General features: G+C 43.2%; 1 protein-coding gene across 2 annotated transcripts in view; it reads left to right on the top strand.

The window, feature by feature from the left end:
* Positions 1-21,254, top strand: part of pcdh9 (protocadherin 9) — a gene marked incomplete at both ends in the record, with an annotated part of 161,291 nt that overhangs the window by 107,909 nt on the left and 32,128 nt on the right. The window contains one exon of one of the 2 annotated variants that reach the window (XM_079736092.1): positions 11,677-11,872. In XM_079736092.1, the coding sequence (XP_079592218.1) occupies positions 11,677-11,872 (196 nt within the window). The remainder of the gene's footprint in view (positions 1-11,676; positions 11,873-21,254) is intronic. The other variant, XM_079736093.1, reaches the window with a different exon arrangement.

Genomic DNA, 21,254 nt, shown 5'->3' on the forward strand with positions numbered 1-21,254 from the left:
ATTGATTTTTTTTCACTGAAAACGGTATAAAACCAAACCTATCTCCATTCTTGCAATGACTCTGTATGTGTTCAACTAGGCTACAATACCCAGAATATAACATAGCCGGACACAATATTCAATGATTGCTTGGTTCATTAATTGTTAATTAATTAGTCAGTTAGATAGAAGATTGCGTTATGTATTTGTGTTTGCTAAATAGTGAAGTTGAATCCCATTTCGGAGTGCCATATGTCCTCTTAGGATCATGATGGGGATGGGTCTCTTAAAACGTCTTTTAGGAACACTGAAGACATTCATTACGCAGGGAAGCGGTCGATGGGAGGGAGGAACTGCTAATCTAATTGTGTCTTACAAATCAAACATTAGCAAACGCTTTGAATCCAAATACGCTCAAAACTAATTATTTACTACTCGAGGCTACATCTCAAGCTTTGCTTACTCATTTGTTTCATGTGAAACAGAAAAGAAACACAGAATAGCTTTAGAGGCAAGGTCACCTTTGGATTGCCGATATTTTAAATGGTTCCACCTGTTTATTATAATGATACAACAAACAAGGGTGGTTGAAGCCATAAATAAAAGACTATGAATCAAGCTATGGGCTGTTTCGTAATAGAAGTAATTAGTGATGATATAAGCTGAGTTTGTATTTGTAGTGAGTGAATTAAAAGCTGCTGTTTCATACTGAGAAGAGAAGAGAGGAGCGAGGAGAGAGGGGAGTAAAGGAGTAGAGGTTACGGGGTGAGGTGACTAAAGGAGAGGTGAGGAGAGGAGGGGTTAGGAGGGTAAAGGAGAGATGAGGAGAGGAGGGGTTAGGAGGGTAAAGGAGAGATGAGGAGAGGAGGGGTTAGGAGGGTAAAGGAGAGATGAGGAGAGGAGGAGTTAGGAGGGTAAAGGAGAGATGAGGAGAGGAGGAGTTAGGAGGGTAAAGGAGAGGTGAGGAGAGGAGGGGCTGGAGGGTAAAGGGGAGATGAGGAGAGGAGGAGTTAGGAGGGTAAAGTAGAGGTGAGGAGAGGAGGGGTTAGGAGGGTAAAGGAGAGATGAGGAGAGGAGGAGTTAGGAGGGTAAAGGAGAGATGAGGAGAGGAGGGGTTAGGAGGGTAAAGGAGAGATGAGGAGAGGAGGAGTTGGGAGAGTAAAGGAGAGATGAAGCGATGGAGGAGGAAGAGAGTTGAGGAGAAGAGGGGTTAGGAGATTAAAGGAGAGATGAAGAGAGGGAGAAGGAGGAGGAGAGGTAAGGAGAGCGGGGAAGGAAGTGAGGTGAACAGAGGAGAAATGAGGAGAGGAGGCGTTGGGACAAGAGAGGGCTTTGTTGTCAGCCAGGTCTAAATAATATTGCAGTATATCCTGCCTCACCTTTTAAATACACTCTTTTCACACCACATCCATTCATACCTGCATACATATATACAGACATACATATATACTGTACAAGCATTCATGAAAGACAAACAGTTATACATATTTGTCGTTGGTGAACCGCTTATATCACAGTCACCAACAATGAATTTATTTATGAGTTACTATCATCTATAACTTTGCTGTGCACTTGTTTTCATCATCTTAAATACAAAATACTCTGCCGCAGTGCTTTGATCATATCGTTTCTCCGTCTTTAAGGAAACAATCTGGTCAACAATTGTATTTGACCGTTGTTGTCATTGCATGATTTGTTGGACATTGATTTTGGAACTGTTAAAAGGTTAAGGTCTTCTTTTATGGAAAAAAGAATGGACACCCTTGGAACGTTATTGAGGAATCAATATTTTAACAGCATTTTAACAATGCTGTGGTATAATAATACACTTTTTCTCATTGTTCCGAATCATAATCTCAGAACAAAATGTGAACTCTATGTGAATTATTAATATAATTAATATAAATAGTAAAGGTATAGGACCATGTTGCTATACCAGTTGGGAAAGTCAAACAAGTGTCACTGCCGTGTCCATTTACATCTGATACCTGTAAGCTGGGTAATCATCATGAGTAAACACACATTATTTCAACAGGATAAACAAAGATCTGCTAAACAAGCGCGTGCCTCGCCAAGTATCCGCTGTAATAGGATGACAAATACTTTCCATCAAAGCTAATAGGAGCGTAAGCTACGCAGACATTCAGTCAATTGCGACTCTATTTCAGCCTTGCATTAATATGGAATAGTCTGAAGACATCCAGCACATATTTGAGCATTTCTCATGTTATTGAGTTGTATATCTGTGTGTGTTTCTGTTGTTTTGGGCGGGGGCCCTTGTTATTGATGTAAAAGAGTGTTGACCTGGCTAGCCAATCAGCATGCAGTACGCCATTTGTCATGCGGCATGTGAGGAGTATAGTATACATAAAGTTTCAGCCATGTGTGCAGGAGAGCCATGGCTTCAGCATTGACATGCTGGGCAGTATCATAAACACACACACACACACATACACACACACACACACGCACACACACACACACACACACACACACACACACACACACACACACACACACACACACACACACACACACACACACACACACACACACAAACAGAAACTGAGAGATGGCTGTGTATATTTACTTGATGGCCTTCATTGAAGAAGTGATGCTGTTGCCTTCGAGCCAGTCCGATTATTTTTTCAATGTGAATTAATCCATTTATCAATTTGAATTAAATGTGGATTGCTGTGCAATAGCCGTTCTGTATAGGGACAGAACTCCCAGATGGCCATTACAGCCCTAAAAATAAATGTACTCTAAACCAAACCAGACATTCTACCCGCAATCCAAAAACAGAAGAAATAAGGATCCAAGCAAATAGTAAATTTGAGCAAATAGTACTCAAATGACACAACTCAGTTACCCTTGTCCCTGCAACCTTTTTTTCATTCATGCAGGCTCTTAAATATATCCAAAATGTTTTTTTGGGGAATGAATCATATCTAACAAGAAGCATAAGCAATGCTATTAACACGGTTTAGCTCAACTTGACAGGCGTTATATATCTACTAAACGTAATATGAGTTACATTTCTATCATCTCAATATTCCTGTCTAATTTAATGTTGGCAAATCAGTTAAAGATTGTTCAGAAATTATCCTTAAAGTATATCTTTAGATCTTCCAAAAAATTTACACGAATATTTAAATCTCAACCTGTACATACATTTGTTTGTGTGGGTGGCCCCAGAAGGCATCAATCCACTTACCCTGGCAGTGTTGTTGCCTTGCTCTGCTAAACAAGCAATCGTCTGTGCCAGCTCATCTTCACATCACAGCATCTACCTCATCTTTGTGATTCCAAGAGCTATATGCATTCTGTCCAGATGTTGTCCTCTGATTCCTTGCGCCTCTGCACTCTGTCCAGATGTTTTTTTTTAGAAACTAGGTCGGGCAGCACTTTGAATTTTTAGTTACTCCAATTCGGATTTTATGCTTTGATTGATCGCATAAGTCTCTTTGGATAAATGTTAATGGCATAACCAGGCCAGACAGAATGGTTAAAACCAGTAAATAAAAAATAGTTATTCTATTATTCATATGTAGAAAAATGCTTAGCATGTACATAAATTACTTATGTGGTTCAGTAAAGCATCATAGACATTTCCTTTTGGTTATAATTTAAATTGTCTCCATTCAAATGTAATACTGATATGATGAAAATGAAATGTGATTAATGAGTTCACGCGTTCTGATACAGCGATCTGAATAGTGTTAATTTGGAGAACACACTGTGTTAAAGAGGTATAGTATATATAGGTAAGCTTGGAATACAGACTGTTTTAAAGAGGTTTCGATTTTTGTAATTTTGGAGTAAAGACTTGCTTCAAGAGGTTTAGTAATAAAGTGAATTTGGAACACAGACTGTGTTGACAAGGAATAGAAGAATGTAAATTTGGAGTGCTAAAGAGGTATAATAATAATACAATGGGAAAATGTTAGACAATGTGATTTGTCGAGCAGAGGCCGAATGTGTTATTTAAAGTGAGAACCTGCCGGGATGGTTGGGGTGGCAATGAATATTTTCTCAGGATAAACGGAGCGTGTATGGAGGTGGTGAACACGCAACACAAAACATCTGTACCTGCTGTTTTAAGAGTAAATATGTCGTGTGAGCAGGTGGCAGTCTCTCCCATGTAGCATGCCCAAGAGCAACACGTAGAGCCTTTTACGAATCACTACTGGAATAGCTGGCAAACATTCTTGGTGCAGATCTGCATGTATATTATGTTTGCTATTGTGTGTTTTCATCTCCTGCTTGTGTGTGTGTTTGTGTGTGTCTGTGTGTCTGTGTGCCTCTATGTATGTGTGTGTGTGTGTGTGTGTGTGTGTCTTTGTTTCTTTATTTCCTGCTTGTGTGTGTGCATATCTTTATATCCTGCCTATGAGAATGCCTGCATGTGTGTGCCTGTGTGTTGTGGCAGAATGCAGATTTTGTTCACAACTGTTATTGTGTGATTTATCGATTACAACCAGACTAGAGATGAGCAGTCCGAGTTATACCACAAATACAGTAGTGTCTACTCCCCAGAGTATTTTTTTATTATGCTCTGTTGTAAACGCTACTATTATGTACTATATAAGATATTACTCTCAGAAGTAGACTCAGTACTTATTTCAATATTATCACCAACACTAAAACACTGTTGGCAAACTATGTACACCTGTAATACTATAGAACTGTCTGTAGTGACTAGACTATAATGTAGTACTTTCTGGGATACTAGACTATAATACTGTAGTACTAGACCACAGGACTGTTGAAGTAGACTATAATACTGTCGCACTAGAATATAATACAGCAGCATAAGACTACAATACTGTAGTACTGTCTAAAGTTCTACTATAAAATATTGCAGTACTGTCTGTTTTAGAAGCGGGTGTTCTGACGAGGCGTAACCCACAGTGGCTGATGTTTCCCCCGAGGTTGACAGGATATGACACGTTAGAAGATGCCACCGCCGTGGAAGGTACTGTGCAGTGCAGCCCCAAAATAAGAAGTTAGAGGAGAAAAGACATGTTATGGAAAAACAACCATGAAGTTGAATCTTGAGCGTATTATGGCAGAGCTGACAGTTGGTATCGTGTATCCAGGCATATTTTCTGTCTATTTTTTGTAACTTTATTGAACTTTATCTCTACTACTATTTACCGTTCTACTGTCCTGTGCCTGGTGATGTGGCACCCAGATTTTCCTTCTGGGATCAATAAAGTCCTTTTTTATCATATTCTGTCACATTGAACTTGCCTGAATTCCTCCCGAAATAATGTTTTGTCAAGGGGATTTTTTTTTTTACCAAGAAACAACCAGGTACATGTTTGCTTTCATTCAGTCTTAGTTTCTTCCATCCTGGTACTGCAAAATGTGTTCATGCAGTTCTTATTTTTGCGGCACCAAATGAACCAATATCTGATCAAACATAGTAGGCCTGCTGAAGAGTGACTCACTCTTGTGTAAACACAGTAACCACGTAGACAAATGCAGGATCCAATGAGCTGAGAGCATATGTAGAGGAGTCTGTATCTTTACTTACAGGGCAGATTATTCTCCACAGCTGCACTTTCCCTGTTGACCAGTAGATGGCAGAGCATCTATGGCTTCTAAGGAGAGGGCAGATCTAGGTAGAGTCATAATGTCAGAGAGAGAGCGATAGAGCGATTATAATGCCAAAGAGAATGTAAGGGCGAGACTAATTTAAAGACAGAAAGTAGTGAATGATGGACAAGGATGGAAAGAGACAGAAAGATAGAATAGAAAAATAAGAGCATCGAGAGAGGTAGAAAGAGTGAGGTAGATGGAGAGCTATAGAGAGGTAGATAGAGAGAGGTAGATGGAGAGCTATAGAGAGGTAGATAGAGAGAGGTAGATGGAGAGCTAGAGAGAGGTAGATAGAGAGAGGTAGATAGAGAGCGGTAGATGGAGGGCTATAGAGAGGTAGATAGAGTGTGGTAGATTGAGAGCACTATATATATATAGACAGAGAGAGAGAGAGAGACAGACAGACAGACAGACAGACAGGTAGATGCAGAGCTATAGAGAGAGAGAGAGAGGGAGAGAGAGAGAGTGAAAGAGAGACGTATATGGAGAGCTAGAGAGATGAATAGAGATAGGTAGAGCGATAGAGAGAGCAGGGTGTGTTTAGCTGCTTGATGCGGTTGCTGGTCAGGCGTAGAGTGGAGACTCTGAGGAGATCTTCTCACACCAGGTGTCAGACCGCTGCTCCAGCAACGTGGTTAGGGGAGCGATGGATTACACTCTAGGCATTTGGCATGTGTGTGTGCGTTTATGCATATTTGTGCGTGTTTTTGTGTCGGTGGTTATGTGTCTGTGTGTGTGTGTGTGTGTGTGTGTGTGTGTGTGTGTCTGTGTTTTAGTGTTAGTGTGTATCTGCGTATGTATGTGTATGTGTGTGTGTGTGTGTGTGTGTGTGTGTGTGTGTGTGTGTTCGTATGTGTGTGTGTGTGTGTGTGTGTGTGTGTGTGCATGGCTGTATTTGTGATTGTATGTGTGTGTGTCTGTGTGTGTGTGTGTGTGTGTGTGTGTGTGTGTGTGTGTGTGTGTGTGTGTGTCTGTGTGTTCGTATGTGTGTGTGTGTGTGTGTGTTTGGAATGCCCCAGCAGGTTGGCTTCCAGTGTGACTCTCGTCTAGTGTCAGTGCGGTGGACGGAGTGTGAGACACCCTGCAGTATGTCGTGCTGTGACAGGAGTGCATGTAGGATATCTATTGCTCTCTGAGGGGGCTGCACAAACATGCAACACTTATATACAGGTATATATATATATATATATATATATATATATATATATATATATATATATATATATATATATATATATGTATGTATATATATATATATATATATATATATATATTATCCTATCTACAGCAAACCAGCCAGACTATTCACTAATATAAAATGGTCGATCATCTATAGTTTAAAATGTAGCATACACTTTAGCTGCACCTTGTTGATTGGTGATTCTCACATAGATTTGTTCTGTCTTGTTGCTTGTTGGTGTGAATCAAAGGCAAAGAAGGTGTGTAACACGTGTTTATATATAGCAACCTATTGGGTTTGGTTTGGTCTGGTGTGGCTTCTGCGTCTGGTCTCCACATCCGTCAATATAGAGACAAAGACGACCAAAGAAACATAACCCAAGAGAAGTGTTTTCCCTTTGCAATGGAACCAGAGCAGCGTGCTGCGTACTGCCCATACTGTGCAACATCACAATCTGGATCGACCTCTGTTGGAGTGGAGCCTGTAATCTGGAGGTGCTGCGAGTTGTAAAACCATGCTGGGAAGAGGGAGAGAGAGAGGATAGAGAGAGAGAGGAATAGTGGGAGAGAGGATAGGGAGAGGCGGCAGTTTATGTTTAAATTCTCCCCCAAATTTTACACTCAACACTTGATTGCCATTTCAACAACTTGATTGTTATTAGTTCTCTCATGGCATTTAAGAAACAGACATACACAATTACACACACACACACACACACACACACACACACACACACACACACACACACACACACACACACACACACACACACACACACACACACACACACACACACACACACACACAAACTCACACACACAAACACACATACAGAACCTAGTTATAAGGCATTAAATTATCTAGACCTTTTCAGAATAAGTGCTTGCTAATGATTGCTAATGATTGCTTGCTAGACCCTTTCCTTTCCTGTAATGTGCTGCTATTTACAAGCCACATTTCCAGCATGTTTGCGTCCACTTCTTGGCCAGGCAGTACTGGAGCAGAGAGAGGGGACGACGGTGGCTATCCGCCATGCTAGCCTTCGTAATGTTTGGTTTACTATGGTGAGCTAGGCTAAACACTGGTCATCCGCCTGCAGGCAAATGCCAGACTGAACAACACACACAGACACACGCACGCACACACACACACACACACACAAACACGCACACGCACACGCACGCACACACACACACACACACACACACATAAACACATGCACACACACGCAGATGCACATAAACACACACACACACACACACACACATAAACACACACACACACACACATGCACGCACACACATATGCACACACACAAACACACTGGTATATGAGCACACACAAACATACAGACGCATGCACACACACAAACACAGACACATGCTCACACAGAGACATAAACACATAGATGCAGACACACTAACAGACACACACGCACGCACGCACGCACGCACGCACGCACGCACGCACGCACACACACACACACACACACACACACACACACACACACACACACACACACACACACACACACACACACACACACACACACGAATCAAACAAATTGACATGGACAGATGCATGCACACACAAAAACATAAAGGCCCAAGTCCCCAAACACACACATACAATCATATACACACTGGCGTATGCACCCACATTCTGACAAACACACACATACACATTTCTACTTTTGCATTTAGATGAATGTCAGCTAGATTTCCTTTCCACGTCGGTATTTTCCCTGGGCTCTTTCTCTGCCACCCGCTCCTGTTACCGAATCGATTTAATACCATCTTGTCTAATTAATAACGCTGCCAGACAGACAGGAGGTGACGCCTCTTAACTTTGTTGAGCAAAGGTTTCTACACACTGTCAGTCTGTGATGTGACGTGTCCTTTATCACAGGAGCCCAACTGACATTTCTCCTGGCAGAAGAAATGGTTCTTAAAGCTGTTTCAAACCGCTGAATATCTCTCCCTGGAGGAACTGCTGCTGACCGTGTGTATCATTATTGAGTTGAACCCATTCATTAAGATAAAAAAAGACTTTATTAATCCCAGGCGGTCCTGTATGAACCTACTGGTTAAAATGAGATAAGAAAAATACATAAAAAAGAATGTAACCACCAAACATAATGACAAAATATGTCAATAAGAGGTAGTGCATGGTGGCGCTGTCATTAGTTTTGCTGACCCAGACAGATCTGAGAGCCTTTCTAATTCAACGTAATTGTGCATTTCAGTCAGTGCAAGGCTTGAGTTCCCAGCTGCTAAGGGATGTAAGAACCAGGACGACTCATGCCACGTCTTGTTGAAACACAGCGAGACCCCGACCAGATCCCAGCAACACGTGTTTCACCGCCTGCCCTCACGATTCAACTCACCACTGCAATCGTCCAAGATAGTCTGTTCACTTGTTCTGTCAGACAATCACCTCCTCTCTCTCTCCATCTCCCTCTCTTCTTTCCCTCACTTTCCCCCCTCTCTCCCTTCCCTGTCCTTCTCTCCTTCCCTCTCTCTCCATCCCTCTCTCCTTCCCTCTTGTTTAATAGAATGTGGCATGCTTCCGGACCGGTTCTAAAATATATAATGAGGTCATTTGCATGAGACTGCAGAATGTCTGACCTTTGCTTTTGCCCATAATTACAGTAAAGCCTGCGTGTGTCTGTCATCAGTGGCCGCCGTGCGGAGCTCGGAGCCGGGGAAAGGTTAGCCGTTACACTGCTGCTGTCTAGGGCTTAAGAGAGGGACACACGGCCAAATGTCATTAGAGAGCCAGGAGAAGACCCTCCTCATCTAGGGCTGGAAACGCAATCAGGGGGCTGCTCAGGAACTGCTGGCTGGGGCCGCAGCGGGGGTGCCTGTGTGCCTGTGTGTGAGTGTGAAAGAAAGAACAAGGGATGCAAAGAGTGAGAGAAAGAAGTGAAGTGCATAATGGGTGTGTGTCTGTGTGTCTTTGTTCATGCTTGTGAAATTGAAACAGACAGATGGAGGGAGGAAGTGTGTGTGTGTGTGTGTTTAGCTAGGTGTGTGCCTTTGGTCATACGTGTGGAGGAGAGAGAGGGAGGGAGACAGAACATACCCATTGTGCCTTGGCATGTTGCTTATGTCCACGCCGCAGGCTATACGCTTGATAATATACGTCCCACTCTACACCCAACATGCTATGTGCAACATGCAACCCAAGAGTTCACCCATCCCTCACCTCCACCCTGCGCACATGACATCACCATCTGGGGGGAGTCATTACTGCGTGACCACCATCAGGGCATTATTGATTAAAAAAGTATTATACAATCTGCATTTGTCTTTTTCCGATTTTTTTTGCATGTGTGTGTGTGTGTGTTTGTGTGTGTCTGTGTGTGTGCGTGTGTGGGTTTGGGTTCGCCCTCCGTGCATCTGTGTGTGTTAATGCTATGATGCAGGCTATGTCTATAGAGGAACGTGACTGTACTCAATGTGTATAAGTTTCTCCCTCCGATCAATAACCCGTTGGAAACCAAAATAGCGCTTTTATGATCTAATATAATTATGCTCCCTGACCTGAAGCCAGCACTAATGTCTTTCTTGCCACAAAACACCTCTGTCTCATTCTGAATGTGTAATAAAAAAGTGACCAAAACGTGTCTAGACCAAAAGGTCAAAAGTCACAAGGATATTTTAGAGAATAACATCCGGCGATGTAAGAGTTTGGTACCATGTAAAGGTTAAAGAACCCGTAAAGGTTAGCTGCTCTCGCTACTTCCTGGTGTTAGCATGTAGTAAAAAGGACTCCTTTGCCTGGCTGAACTCCAAAATAAATATTTACTATGTTTTACACCGTCGGCCAACTTTAAGATGATCTGGTTCATTATAGTAAATTATACGATATAAAACGTACGGTATGGAACAAAGCGGTCAATTTGGTTTACTCATAAAAAACAGTTAAAGCCCCAATTCTCAATCAGCCCCTCAGACAAGCGGCAATTAATTTCAAGTACCACCGCTGATGGATTTTAACCTATAAATGTCAGCTAAAGCCCAGAACTGTTCTCTCGCGTGGCGCTACTCTATATGCAGGTTTCGAAATGTTACGATGCATCGTCTGGCGGAATGAGCTAACAGGCGTTACTTTGGGAAGGCTGATGAGGGGAGGTTTAAGGAATAGTGGACTTTAAGAGACTGTGGGCTTAAAAGTGACTTACCAGTTACTCCCGCTATTCCTTATCGTTTCTTACAAAGAAAGTGGCCATTTGGGGACATTAGCCTTCAGAGGACTTAGGGGGGGAGGGGCTTGAGGGGATAGTATACTTGATGGTGCGTTTTAGGGGACAGTGGGCTTTAGGGGACAGTGGGCTTCAGGGGACAGTGTACATATGAGGACAGTAGGTTTTAAGGGACAGCGGGCTTAAGACTACAGTGTACTTATGAAGACAGTGGGTTTCAGGGGATGGTGGGCTTTAGGGGACAGTGTACGTATGAGCACTGTGGGTTTCAGGGAACTGTGGGTTTTAGGGGACAGTGGGTTTTAGGGGATAATGGGCTTTAGGGAACTGTGGGTTTTAGGGGACAGTGGGTTTTAGGGGATAGTGGGCTTTAGGGAACAGTGGGTTTTAGGGGACAGTGGGCTTAAGGGAACAATGAGCTTTAGGGGAAGACTGTTTTAGGGGACAGTGGGTTTTAAGGGGCAGTTGGCTTAAGGGAACCGTGAGCTTTATGGGACAGTGGGCCTTAGAGGACAGTCTGTTTTAGGGGACAGTGGGTTTTGGGGTGACAGTTTACTTATTTGGACAGAGGGTCTTGTAGGACAGTGGGCTTTAGGGGACAGTGCACTTATGGGCACAGTAACCGTATGGGATAGTGGGTTTTAGGGGTCAGTGGGCAGTGCGCTAACGTCGGTCACTGGCTTGTGTGCTCTCTTGGTTCTAGTCTCAGCGGCGAGTCACGTTCCATCTCCCCGATGGCTCCCAGGAGAGCTGCAGTGACAGTGGTCTGGGAGACCAGGAGCCCTCTGGTTCCATCCTCACACATCCTCTCCCTCTGGTGCAGGCTCACGACCAGCTCTACGACCAGGCCTCGCCCGACAAGAGGACCGAAGCCGACGGCAACTCTGACCCCAACTCTGGTAAAGTGCCGCTTTTACTACTACTACATATGCTTTCCTCCTTCCTCTCTGTTTTCTGTCAATCCATGGCCGTTCGCTTCTCTGAAACCTGTCCTCACTGTATTATAGAGACGCTTTTATCTTTAGCCAGTCAATATATGCTTTCCATGGGCCCCAGTGGGATTCAAATCCCTATCCCTGGCCATGTAAGTGGCTTGCTCCTCCACTCGAGTTAGACAGGGCATCAAACCCCTAACCCCAGGATTGAAATGTCATGCTTCCAGTGGGTGGGGGTTAGATTGGGTTAGTCAAAACCCCTAACCATGTCAGTGTTAATGCCTTACTCTACCAGAAGAGCACCATGCACCATTTTCAAAATCCAGCTTTCCAACTTTTTCTTTCTTTATCTTATTTTTCTTAGTTGTATGCTTGTGTGTGTGTGGGTGTGTGTATGTGCATGTGTGTTGAGATTCTGACAGTGATAAGACATGACAGAAGCCCCTGTTTGTGTATTTGCTTCATCAGGAGGATGTAGATGAGAGCAGCTACTTCGGCGAGCCCTTTAAAAAGTTGTGCTCTGCGGCATCGCTGCTCGCACCACTTAAGAGAAAAGCGAGGGTCGCTTGTAAACAACCGCCGCATGGAATAAAACGCAGGGAATATCATTTAATGTAGAGTCATTTGATCTCTCAAGTAGGTTCCAGGAGGAGACGTGAGCGGGTCATCTCTCTCCCAGTTAATCAGCACGCCGCACCGGTCCCTCCCATGATGCACCTGGCTCCCCTCGGCCCCTCACCTATTTGTGAAGCTCATTTGATTTATTTAGCCGTGATTTCCCAGTTGGAGGCCCTGGTGCTCGGCTGAAGATGTTAACTCTCCAGCATTTCTGGTGGGAATGCACTCTTCGCCCCACTTTTCTCATTTTGTCATTAAGAGGTGAAGCGAGGAGGAGGCGGTGGTGGTGCAGGATGAGCTGGGAGGTCGAAGGAGTCTGCTAGCATGGCACACGTGTTAAAATAAAAGTTGTGTGTGAGTGATTAATGAAGTTTCATAAAGATATCAAACAAAATGTTAGGTTTTAGACGTGCAGAATGTGTCTGGAAGGATGCCTCTTTAGCTTTGTTAAAATTCTGATTCACGATTATGAATCTTGAATCAGCATTCAACATAAAAGATATGCGAAAGATGTACAGAGAACGTACCACAGACTCTCTTGTCTCAGATACTAACTTTTTTTGTGAGTTGTTTATCATTTATTGTTTTTCACTTTATAAAGTCACAATTAAACGCAATAACAACTGAGAGCCCAGATGACAATTTTTTCTATTTTCTGCGATTAAATAGTTTCTCAGCAGCTGCTCTGCAGTAACCATACTATCTTTTGAGGGCAGTATTTGAATAAACCTTGGGTCAAAAACAGATGGGAACCATCGTCATAATCATACATATGTAGCCCAGGTCATCTTAGACTGAGCCAGAGTCTTTATGAGAGGTGAATAAACATGTCATGGCAAGAAACGTGTGAATTAAGAATACAGACCGTTCTCTGCAATGGCACTAACCTCCTTGGCACTTGACCCCACTTTCACCCGCCAACATTTAATAAAAACAACTTCTTTTGCTCCTTAACTGTTACTAACTTTCAAAAGAATGTAGCAAAAGTCGTGAGCGAGGTGGTTTTGTTGGCATCATCCTACGTGCGTTCTCTCTTTTTTCTTAGCTTTTGAGGACAAAGATAAGTCTTTTTTTCCCTCTGTTAGAGCAATACCGTTATATAAGTTAAATCTATTTCTGTTATTATTCTTCTATTGCGTTCTGACGATATCCCATCTTGCATATAGCATCTTGGGGAAAAAAAACAAATGAAATGTATTCATGTTTGTTTTGGGGTTCTTGTGACTGGAAGATCAAAGCAGAGTTATGTCTAAACTTAGGATGATCGTCTTGTCTGACTTTCTGTGAGCTTATACACTTCTTCAAAGACTATTCTCAAATCACAGTCTAACGATCATTCAACAAAAGGCCCTGTCCTGTCTGGTTCTATACAGTAAGATCTTTGTTTGGACATCATTGAGATAAGCTGTATCTGTGAATACTCTCCTATGAATAGATTCATTACAGCTTATGAGATACAGTAAATTGCAATGGCTAGATATGGGGGCTGTGGTCGTACAGGAGTGTTCTTTAACTGTAGAGCTAGACAGACTTGGGAGCTGTAAAACAAATCTCTCGCCAACACTTGCACCTGTTTTGATTCTTCAACAAAGTTTTCTTTGCCGGTTGTGTCTGTAAGTACAGAGAGGAAAACATGAGTTAATAGACATAAACACAGTTACAAATTGCGTCTTTCTTTCCATTCAATATGTTTCATCGCTGGCATTAAAGTATTAAAGTAGTCTTTAATAGGCATCCTTGTGATTGTGTGGCTTCGCATTTCTAAGAAAGTCCAAGACGATCTATCTTCCAGGAAACCTCACTGAAAACTAACCGTAACAGATAAAAGCCATTACAAGTTGCCGTTCCAAAAGTAAAGAGGAGATTTGCCGCCATTAGTAAAACACATTGTGAGCCTGTTTGAAAACGCAGCGGAGAATACACCATAGGATGTCAGATCGAAGCAAAGGATGTTGAAGGGAGGTTAGGGAAATGTAGCACTTAAAAACAATGACAGATAGAGCCTTTTGAATGTTAATTCAATGATCCTGTTGCTTTCTATGGCAGATGTAGGATTTGCTGTGTGTTGTACTGAATCGAATACAACACAGGAGCAATAGAACCTGGGGAACGAAGCTCACATTTAGCTGATGAATAGAGAAGAGAAACTCATTAATATCACAAGGGAAAGACTTTCACTCATGCTGTATTAGCTCTCCTGCACCACAGGCATACAACACACATGCAAACACACAGACACAAATGCACAAACATACGACCACAGGACCACAAACACACACACACACACACACACACACACACACACACACACACACACACACACACACACACACACACACACACACACACACAAGCATACATGCTCACCAATGTGTCACAGAGAAGAATGGCATGAATAGGGAAGATAAATAAGTCTGTCTCATGTGTTTGTGATCAACATGTTCGCAGGACATGACTCTGCCCAGCGGAGACCTCTCCCTGTCCTCCCTGATTACTGCTGATCACCAGGAGGGCTGGTTAGAACAGCGAAGCTGGGAGGCTGGTTAGAATGCAGAGAGGTGGAGGGCTGGTTAGAACGCAGAGAGGTGGAGGGCTGGTTAGAACAGCGGAGCTGGGGGGCTGGTTAGAACAGCGGAGCTGGGGGGCTGGTTAGAACAGCGGAGCTGGGAGGCTGGTTAGAACAGCGGAGCTGGGGGGCTGGTTAGAACGCAGAGAGGTGGAGGGCTGGTTAGAACGCAGAGAGGTGGAGGGCTGGTTAGAACGCAGAGAGGTGGAGGGCTGGTTAGAACAGCGGAGCTGGGGGGCTGGTTAGAACGCAGAGAGGTGGAGGGCTGGTTAGAAAAGCCAGAGGTGCAGATCTGCTCGCAGGATGCTGGCGTGTGCGGGAACAGGAGGTCAGCATAATGAGAGAATGAAGAGGGACAGGAGCACATGTTACATGCCTTGTTTTTTGACTGGTTATGGGATGGAATATTTGTAATTTGTCCAGAACATTTTGTGATTTATACTCAGCGCCTCATTCTTTTAAGTTTGTGTTGTTGGCTGGTGAAGGATAAATAAAAAAATCGTTAAGAAATAGGATCGTAAATTATTACGTTTTATCACATTAAGTAAATAAACAAAACAAACAATGAAGCATTTTATTCATTGTAATTCATTGTTCTTGTAAATGACTCAAATGAACGACACAAGGCGTGATAGCACTCTGCACTGAGTGATGACACTGAGTTTATTGTTTATCTGCAGAGTGGAGATGAAATTAATCTGTTTTATCAACAGGGTATTAAGGTTCTTGTCAGTGCTATGTTCAACAGTTTTATGTAAATCTATTGGTTCAGGTGTATTAATTAATCCACCAAAAGAGAGTATCCTGCAATCACTGACCTAAATGGTTATAAATATTTAAATGAAACGTGATATTAATAATGCCTTGCTGCTATAGCAGCAGTGTTGATTAATGCTGCATTAAAATTGACCTTATGGCGAAAGAAGGTAGTCATTAGCCAATCGTTTCACAAGTAAGTAAGTAAGTCAACTAAGATTAATGTCATTTTATTCAAAACATTGAAGCGTAAAAGTATTTTTTTTTATGCTCATACATATTCACAGTTATCTCTCTTTTTTCTGGGATATAAAATAAATAGTGTCTGATACTAAGTAAGTATTACCCCAAAGAGTGTTTGTGTGTGTGTGTGTGTGTGTGTGTGTGTGTGTGTGTGTGTGTGTGTGTGTTTATGTGTTGCTGTGAGCGAGTGAGGACACTACTGAGGGCGAGAGGAAGCCGCTAATGTAGAAAGGAAGCTGCCAAGGGAGAGAGGAAGCTACTGAGGGAGAGAGGAAGCTAGAGGGAGTGAGGTTGGGGATAAACACTCGTTGGTAAGATTGTTACCTTCTCTGCCATGAAAATGGAACCACTTTCACACATGAATCATTGATGGAGTGAGATGGGAGAACTCCCTCAGAAATCTGCCCCTTCTCCTCATCCTCCTCCTTTCTCTTTCCTCCGACCTCCTCCTCTCCTCTTCTCTTCTCCTTCTGTAATCCTCAGCTTATCCAACCAATCCTCCTCCTCCTCCTTCTCCTTTCATCTCTCATTTTCTCCTCCTCTCTTGTCCTCCTGCTCCTCCTCCTTCTCTCATCTTTCCTTTTCTCCACTCCTGATCTCCTGCTCCTCCTTCTCCTCTCATCTCTCCTCCTCTTCTCCACTCCTGTTCTCATGCTCCTCCTCCTCTCATCTCTCCTCCTCTTCTCCACTCCTGATCTCCTGCTCCTCCTTCTCCTCTCATCTCTCCTCCTCTTCTCCACTCCTGTCTTCCTGCTCCTCCTCCTCCTTCTCCTCTCATCTCTCCTCCTCTTCTCCAACCCTGTCTTCCTTTTCCTCCTTCTCCTCTTATTTCTCCTCCACTTCTCCACTCCTGTCCTCCTCCTGCTCCTCCTTCTACTCTCCCCTTACCAGCAAATCATGCTAATGCCACATGCACATCGCTGTTACAATAAACGTATTGTTGAAATAGTGTTGTCATATTTTTGTGCATTATTCATTAACTAAGACAAAAGCAAGCAACCAAATAGCAAAATTATACAGACACACCGATACACACACACACAGACACACACAGAAAGCTTTTAGTGTCAGGAAAGCAGTTTTCATGTCAACCACAATCTGTTCCATGCCTCCCTGTGGTAGTAAAGGGAAACATACCGACAGCCAATGTATTTGTTCTGCGGTACTTGTTCTGTAGTACTACTTGTTCTGTGTTTGGGCTCGTCCAGTATTAACACTTGTAGAACAATGGACAATCCTGAGGGTTATGGGTTGGTTTGCAGAACCAAATCTGTTAAAACCTTCTCATTGATGGCGCTGTCTCCTGTGTTTGTGTTTTCATTATGATGAGAAGACCTGTCTCACATGTGCATTACACATAATGAATGCAATTCACAATTGTTATATATGTAGGCGTATAGACTACTTAAAGTAAGATGTATTTGATTCATCCCAGATCGGGGGGAAAAGGTGGATAAGTGATAAATATGTAGGCGTTGACAAATTGTGTTTAAGGCTCTTTAAAGTTTCAAAATGATTTACCAAGACTGTTGGAGTAAAAGTAGTAGTTCCTCTGACGGGGCTTCCACTAGAAGTTGTGAGCTGGAGAGATGTGAGTTAGCGGCTTTTACCCGAGGTCGCCATCAGATGGTGGCTAGCAATTCAGAACGACAGAGGCTGCGGGCCGGGCGCTAGGAAGAGGTTAAAGGTCAGCGCTACCATCTGGCCGCCAGCAGCGTGCTGAGCTAACACGGGGCGAAGGAAAGGACCCGCCTGCCACCGGGTCACCAAACACTCGACACTCTGAGGTGTCATGGCCCACGTCGTTAGCGCCGGACAGGGAAGACACGGCTGGGTTGCCACCGTGGCGAGGGCTAACACACAGCTAGCACTGCTGCAAAGCTAGCCCCCTGCTGTCAGCTAGCCGAGGGGAACTAACGAGAGATGAGGTGGCTGGCCTGGGGGGGGGAGGAAATGCAAGCTGGGCGAGGAGATTGAGAGACTTGGTGTTGGTGGTGGGAGGTGGAGGGGCTTGGGGGTCGTTGGGCTGATGGGTTGTATGGGTGGGGGGGCGGAGGGGAGTACTTGAGAGGCGGCTCGGACAAACTAGGACAGAGATTGGGAGCTGAGAGAGGCAGGCTGGATGCTGGTCCCTGGGGAAACGGAGGAGGGTTAAGACTAGCAGAACACCTTCTTTCTTCAGGTCTCCGCTGTCATCGCTGGAGCTATCAACCAGCGAGCTAGCAGCTAGCCCTAGCAGCTTCTGATACTGTAGACTGTAGTGTAGTGAACCTGTATTCCCTCACCAGTTAGCATGAAAGGTGAGTTAAAATGATAATTTGGGTGGTGAGGTGAAGTGGCAAGGGGGGTAAGCTTACTTAACTATTGTTCTGCTGAACTATGATAATGGTAAACTATGTTAATGGTAAACTGTTGCAATGATAATCTGGTAAAAAAAAAAAAAAAACACCATGGAAATCCAGATATAACATGTTATTCTATCTGACATTCCCAATCGCCACGTTCACACAACAATGGTTTTCAGCCGTGGTTTAAATATTAAATAGTTTGTTTGTACGTGTCATTTCCTGTTATTGTTTTGTTGGATGACATTTTGTAGGCGCGGTGTAAATTCAAAGACAATTAAGGCTAACTGAATAATGTAACGGGCCAACGTGTGAGTTCTGTGTAACCCACACCGGATGGCTTGTCATACAATAACACATGCAGCAGAGCTATTTAATAATTTAGCGTGTAATAAATGTCTGGCGGGTTTTACAGCCAGGGAACAGAGGCGATCTCAGAGCTATAGCTGTGAACACCGACCCTCTCTCTCCGTTATCCTGACTGTTATTCATGCGTTACGGATGCCCAGTGATCCGCCACGATGATAAACAAAGAGCAGCTTGTCACTCACGCGCTGGCAGACATCGGGCGGTCTGGACGCCACACACGCCTTCATAACACCAGTGAACCGATGCCAGAGACGTGGGGACACGGCCAAGATCTGTCTCAACGGTTAGGCCCTTCCAACTGGCTCCCGACGTATTTATTTATAAGTACATCTAATGAATCTTTACTTTTCCATAATACATTAAATAGAGACAAGTTATTGTGTTAGGGAATAACTATGGTGTTTTTAATTTACTGAGCACAACAGATTTCAGATTTCAGAATTTCAGATTATTATTTTTTTTAATGATGTCAAAATCCTGTTCAGTCAAATTTGCCAGCAGGCTAAAAGCACAGGCAGGCGATCCGTCTAGTGGCCTAAAATAGCTATAGAGCTAATATAACTAGGGGTCAAGTAATTAGAGTAAGCAAAGAGATAGATCACCTAATGAGATGGGTGGGCTCGGAGCACAGCAAGTTAAGTTTCGCTTTAATCTTGGGATGGCAACTCAGAGATCCTGCTCCACGCAATCAGTATCTATTTTTTCTGTACATTTCTTATCTACGTACGTGTTGGAAAGGTGATCGTATCACATGGTTCTGGGGCAGTTTCATCAGAAATACTTACTAAAAAGTGATCCTGAAGAAGCCGGTGGAATTCCTGATGGTGTTAACATTCAGTTGGTTTTCCCCCGTGGATTCCTCCCGTTCAGGAAACATATCAGTCCAACCAATTTCAACTTGCGCAGTCCAAAGTTAAATTTTCCCATGTGTACATTATCTTCCAATAATGGGTTTGGATAAGCTGTATAGAAAAAGTAATAATAATTCAATCCTGGAAATAACCTTGCAACCCCCTATTGTCTCCCCAAACCAATAACCCCCACCCGGGGAACCCCTGGGCTAGATTCGCTAGCGTCTCTGAGCTCTCCCGGGGTTGCTTCTTAACTTAGGGAGTAGTGTTAATCTGGTTCAGGTGTGGGGCCCTCGATGGACACGGCCCAGGGCCCCAACACCTCTAAAGGATTCCTGTCTCCGATGAGAGTTAGTCGACAGGCTGAGGAGAGAAAAGAGAATCGCCATCGGCTGGTAAACATTAGCCTAGCCCAACTGCCCTGGAACAATGTCTTGGCAGGGAAGAGAATGCGAAGGAGAGAGTGAGAGAAATGTGTGTGATAGACGGACAGAGAAAGAAATAGAACGAGAAAGAGAGAGAGATAAGAGTGGGAGACGGAGACAGGGATAAAGCTATGGAGAGAGAGAGAAAGCCGAGAGAGGGAGGGAAAACAAGTGTGTTTTGTGAATTATAAAAGTGATTAATGTTTTGAGGGAGGCCAGCTAATTAGAGAGACCACAGCAAAGTCTCTTTGACCCAGTCTCAGTTAATCGCATTTCAGCAGCAAATTGTCCCAAAAAATGATTTCCATTATCGATTATGCAGCAGCTGTCAGAGAGAGGTTATCAGACAATGGGCTGATAACGGCCCAGACACGTCTAATGTATGGTTTTAGGAAGTGACTCGATTATGCGCATTTCCTGGAAAAAAACTGAAATCTGGACCAGAAGTATCTGTGGTTCGATGCTGCAGCAAACCAAAAGTGTTTTTCACTTAGCAATCAAACAAAAACCAGTCAAACCAAATCATTGAAAAATGCTTAAAACTTATTTTTCTCCTCCATTCCACAGTTGCTGCTTTTAGTGTTTGTCCAAAAAAAAGCCCCAAAAAATCAATGACCATTTTACAAAAGCAACTGCAGACACACACAGCTCTCCCTGTGTGTCTGAAAATCTCTGTTGCGTCAACATGCCTCTTAGTGTCCGTTTCATGTTTCCTTTTGCCAGATACATTTATCCGTCTCTCTCACTGGGCCTGCCGTCTGAATGGAGCTAATTAAATGTAGCACAATGATCAATGCCCACAGTTGCTCCACATGGCCCTACCATGCTATACTTTCCACCAGATCTCCATGACAAAAGTAAGGTGAGGTGACCTGAGGAAAGTAATGGGTAGTGTCTCTACACTATAGGCATACATCCATAATAATAATAATAATAATAATAATAATAATAATAATAATAATAATATTATTATTATTATTATTATTATTATTATTATTATTATTATTATTATTGCAGGGTGAATGTTAAAAAACAAGGTTTACAAAGTGCTTTGACATGAATAATACATAATATATATTTACATGATATACTAAACTGAAGGGTAAATTAAACTGGAACACACGTTCATTGCGAGGGGCTGCTTGAACATATCAGGGCTCGATCATTAGGAAT

The sequence above is a fragment of the Pollachius pollachius genome, assembly GCF_949987615.1.
Source record: "Pollachius pollachius genome assembly, chromosome: 5".
NCBI classification, from domain to species: Eukaryota; Metazoa; Chordata; class Actinopteri; order Gadiformes; family Gadidae; genus Pollachius; species Pollachius pollachius.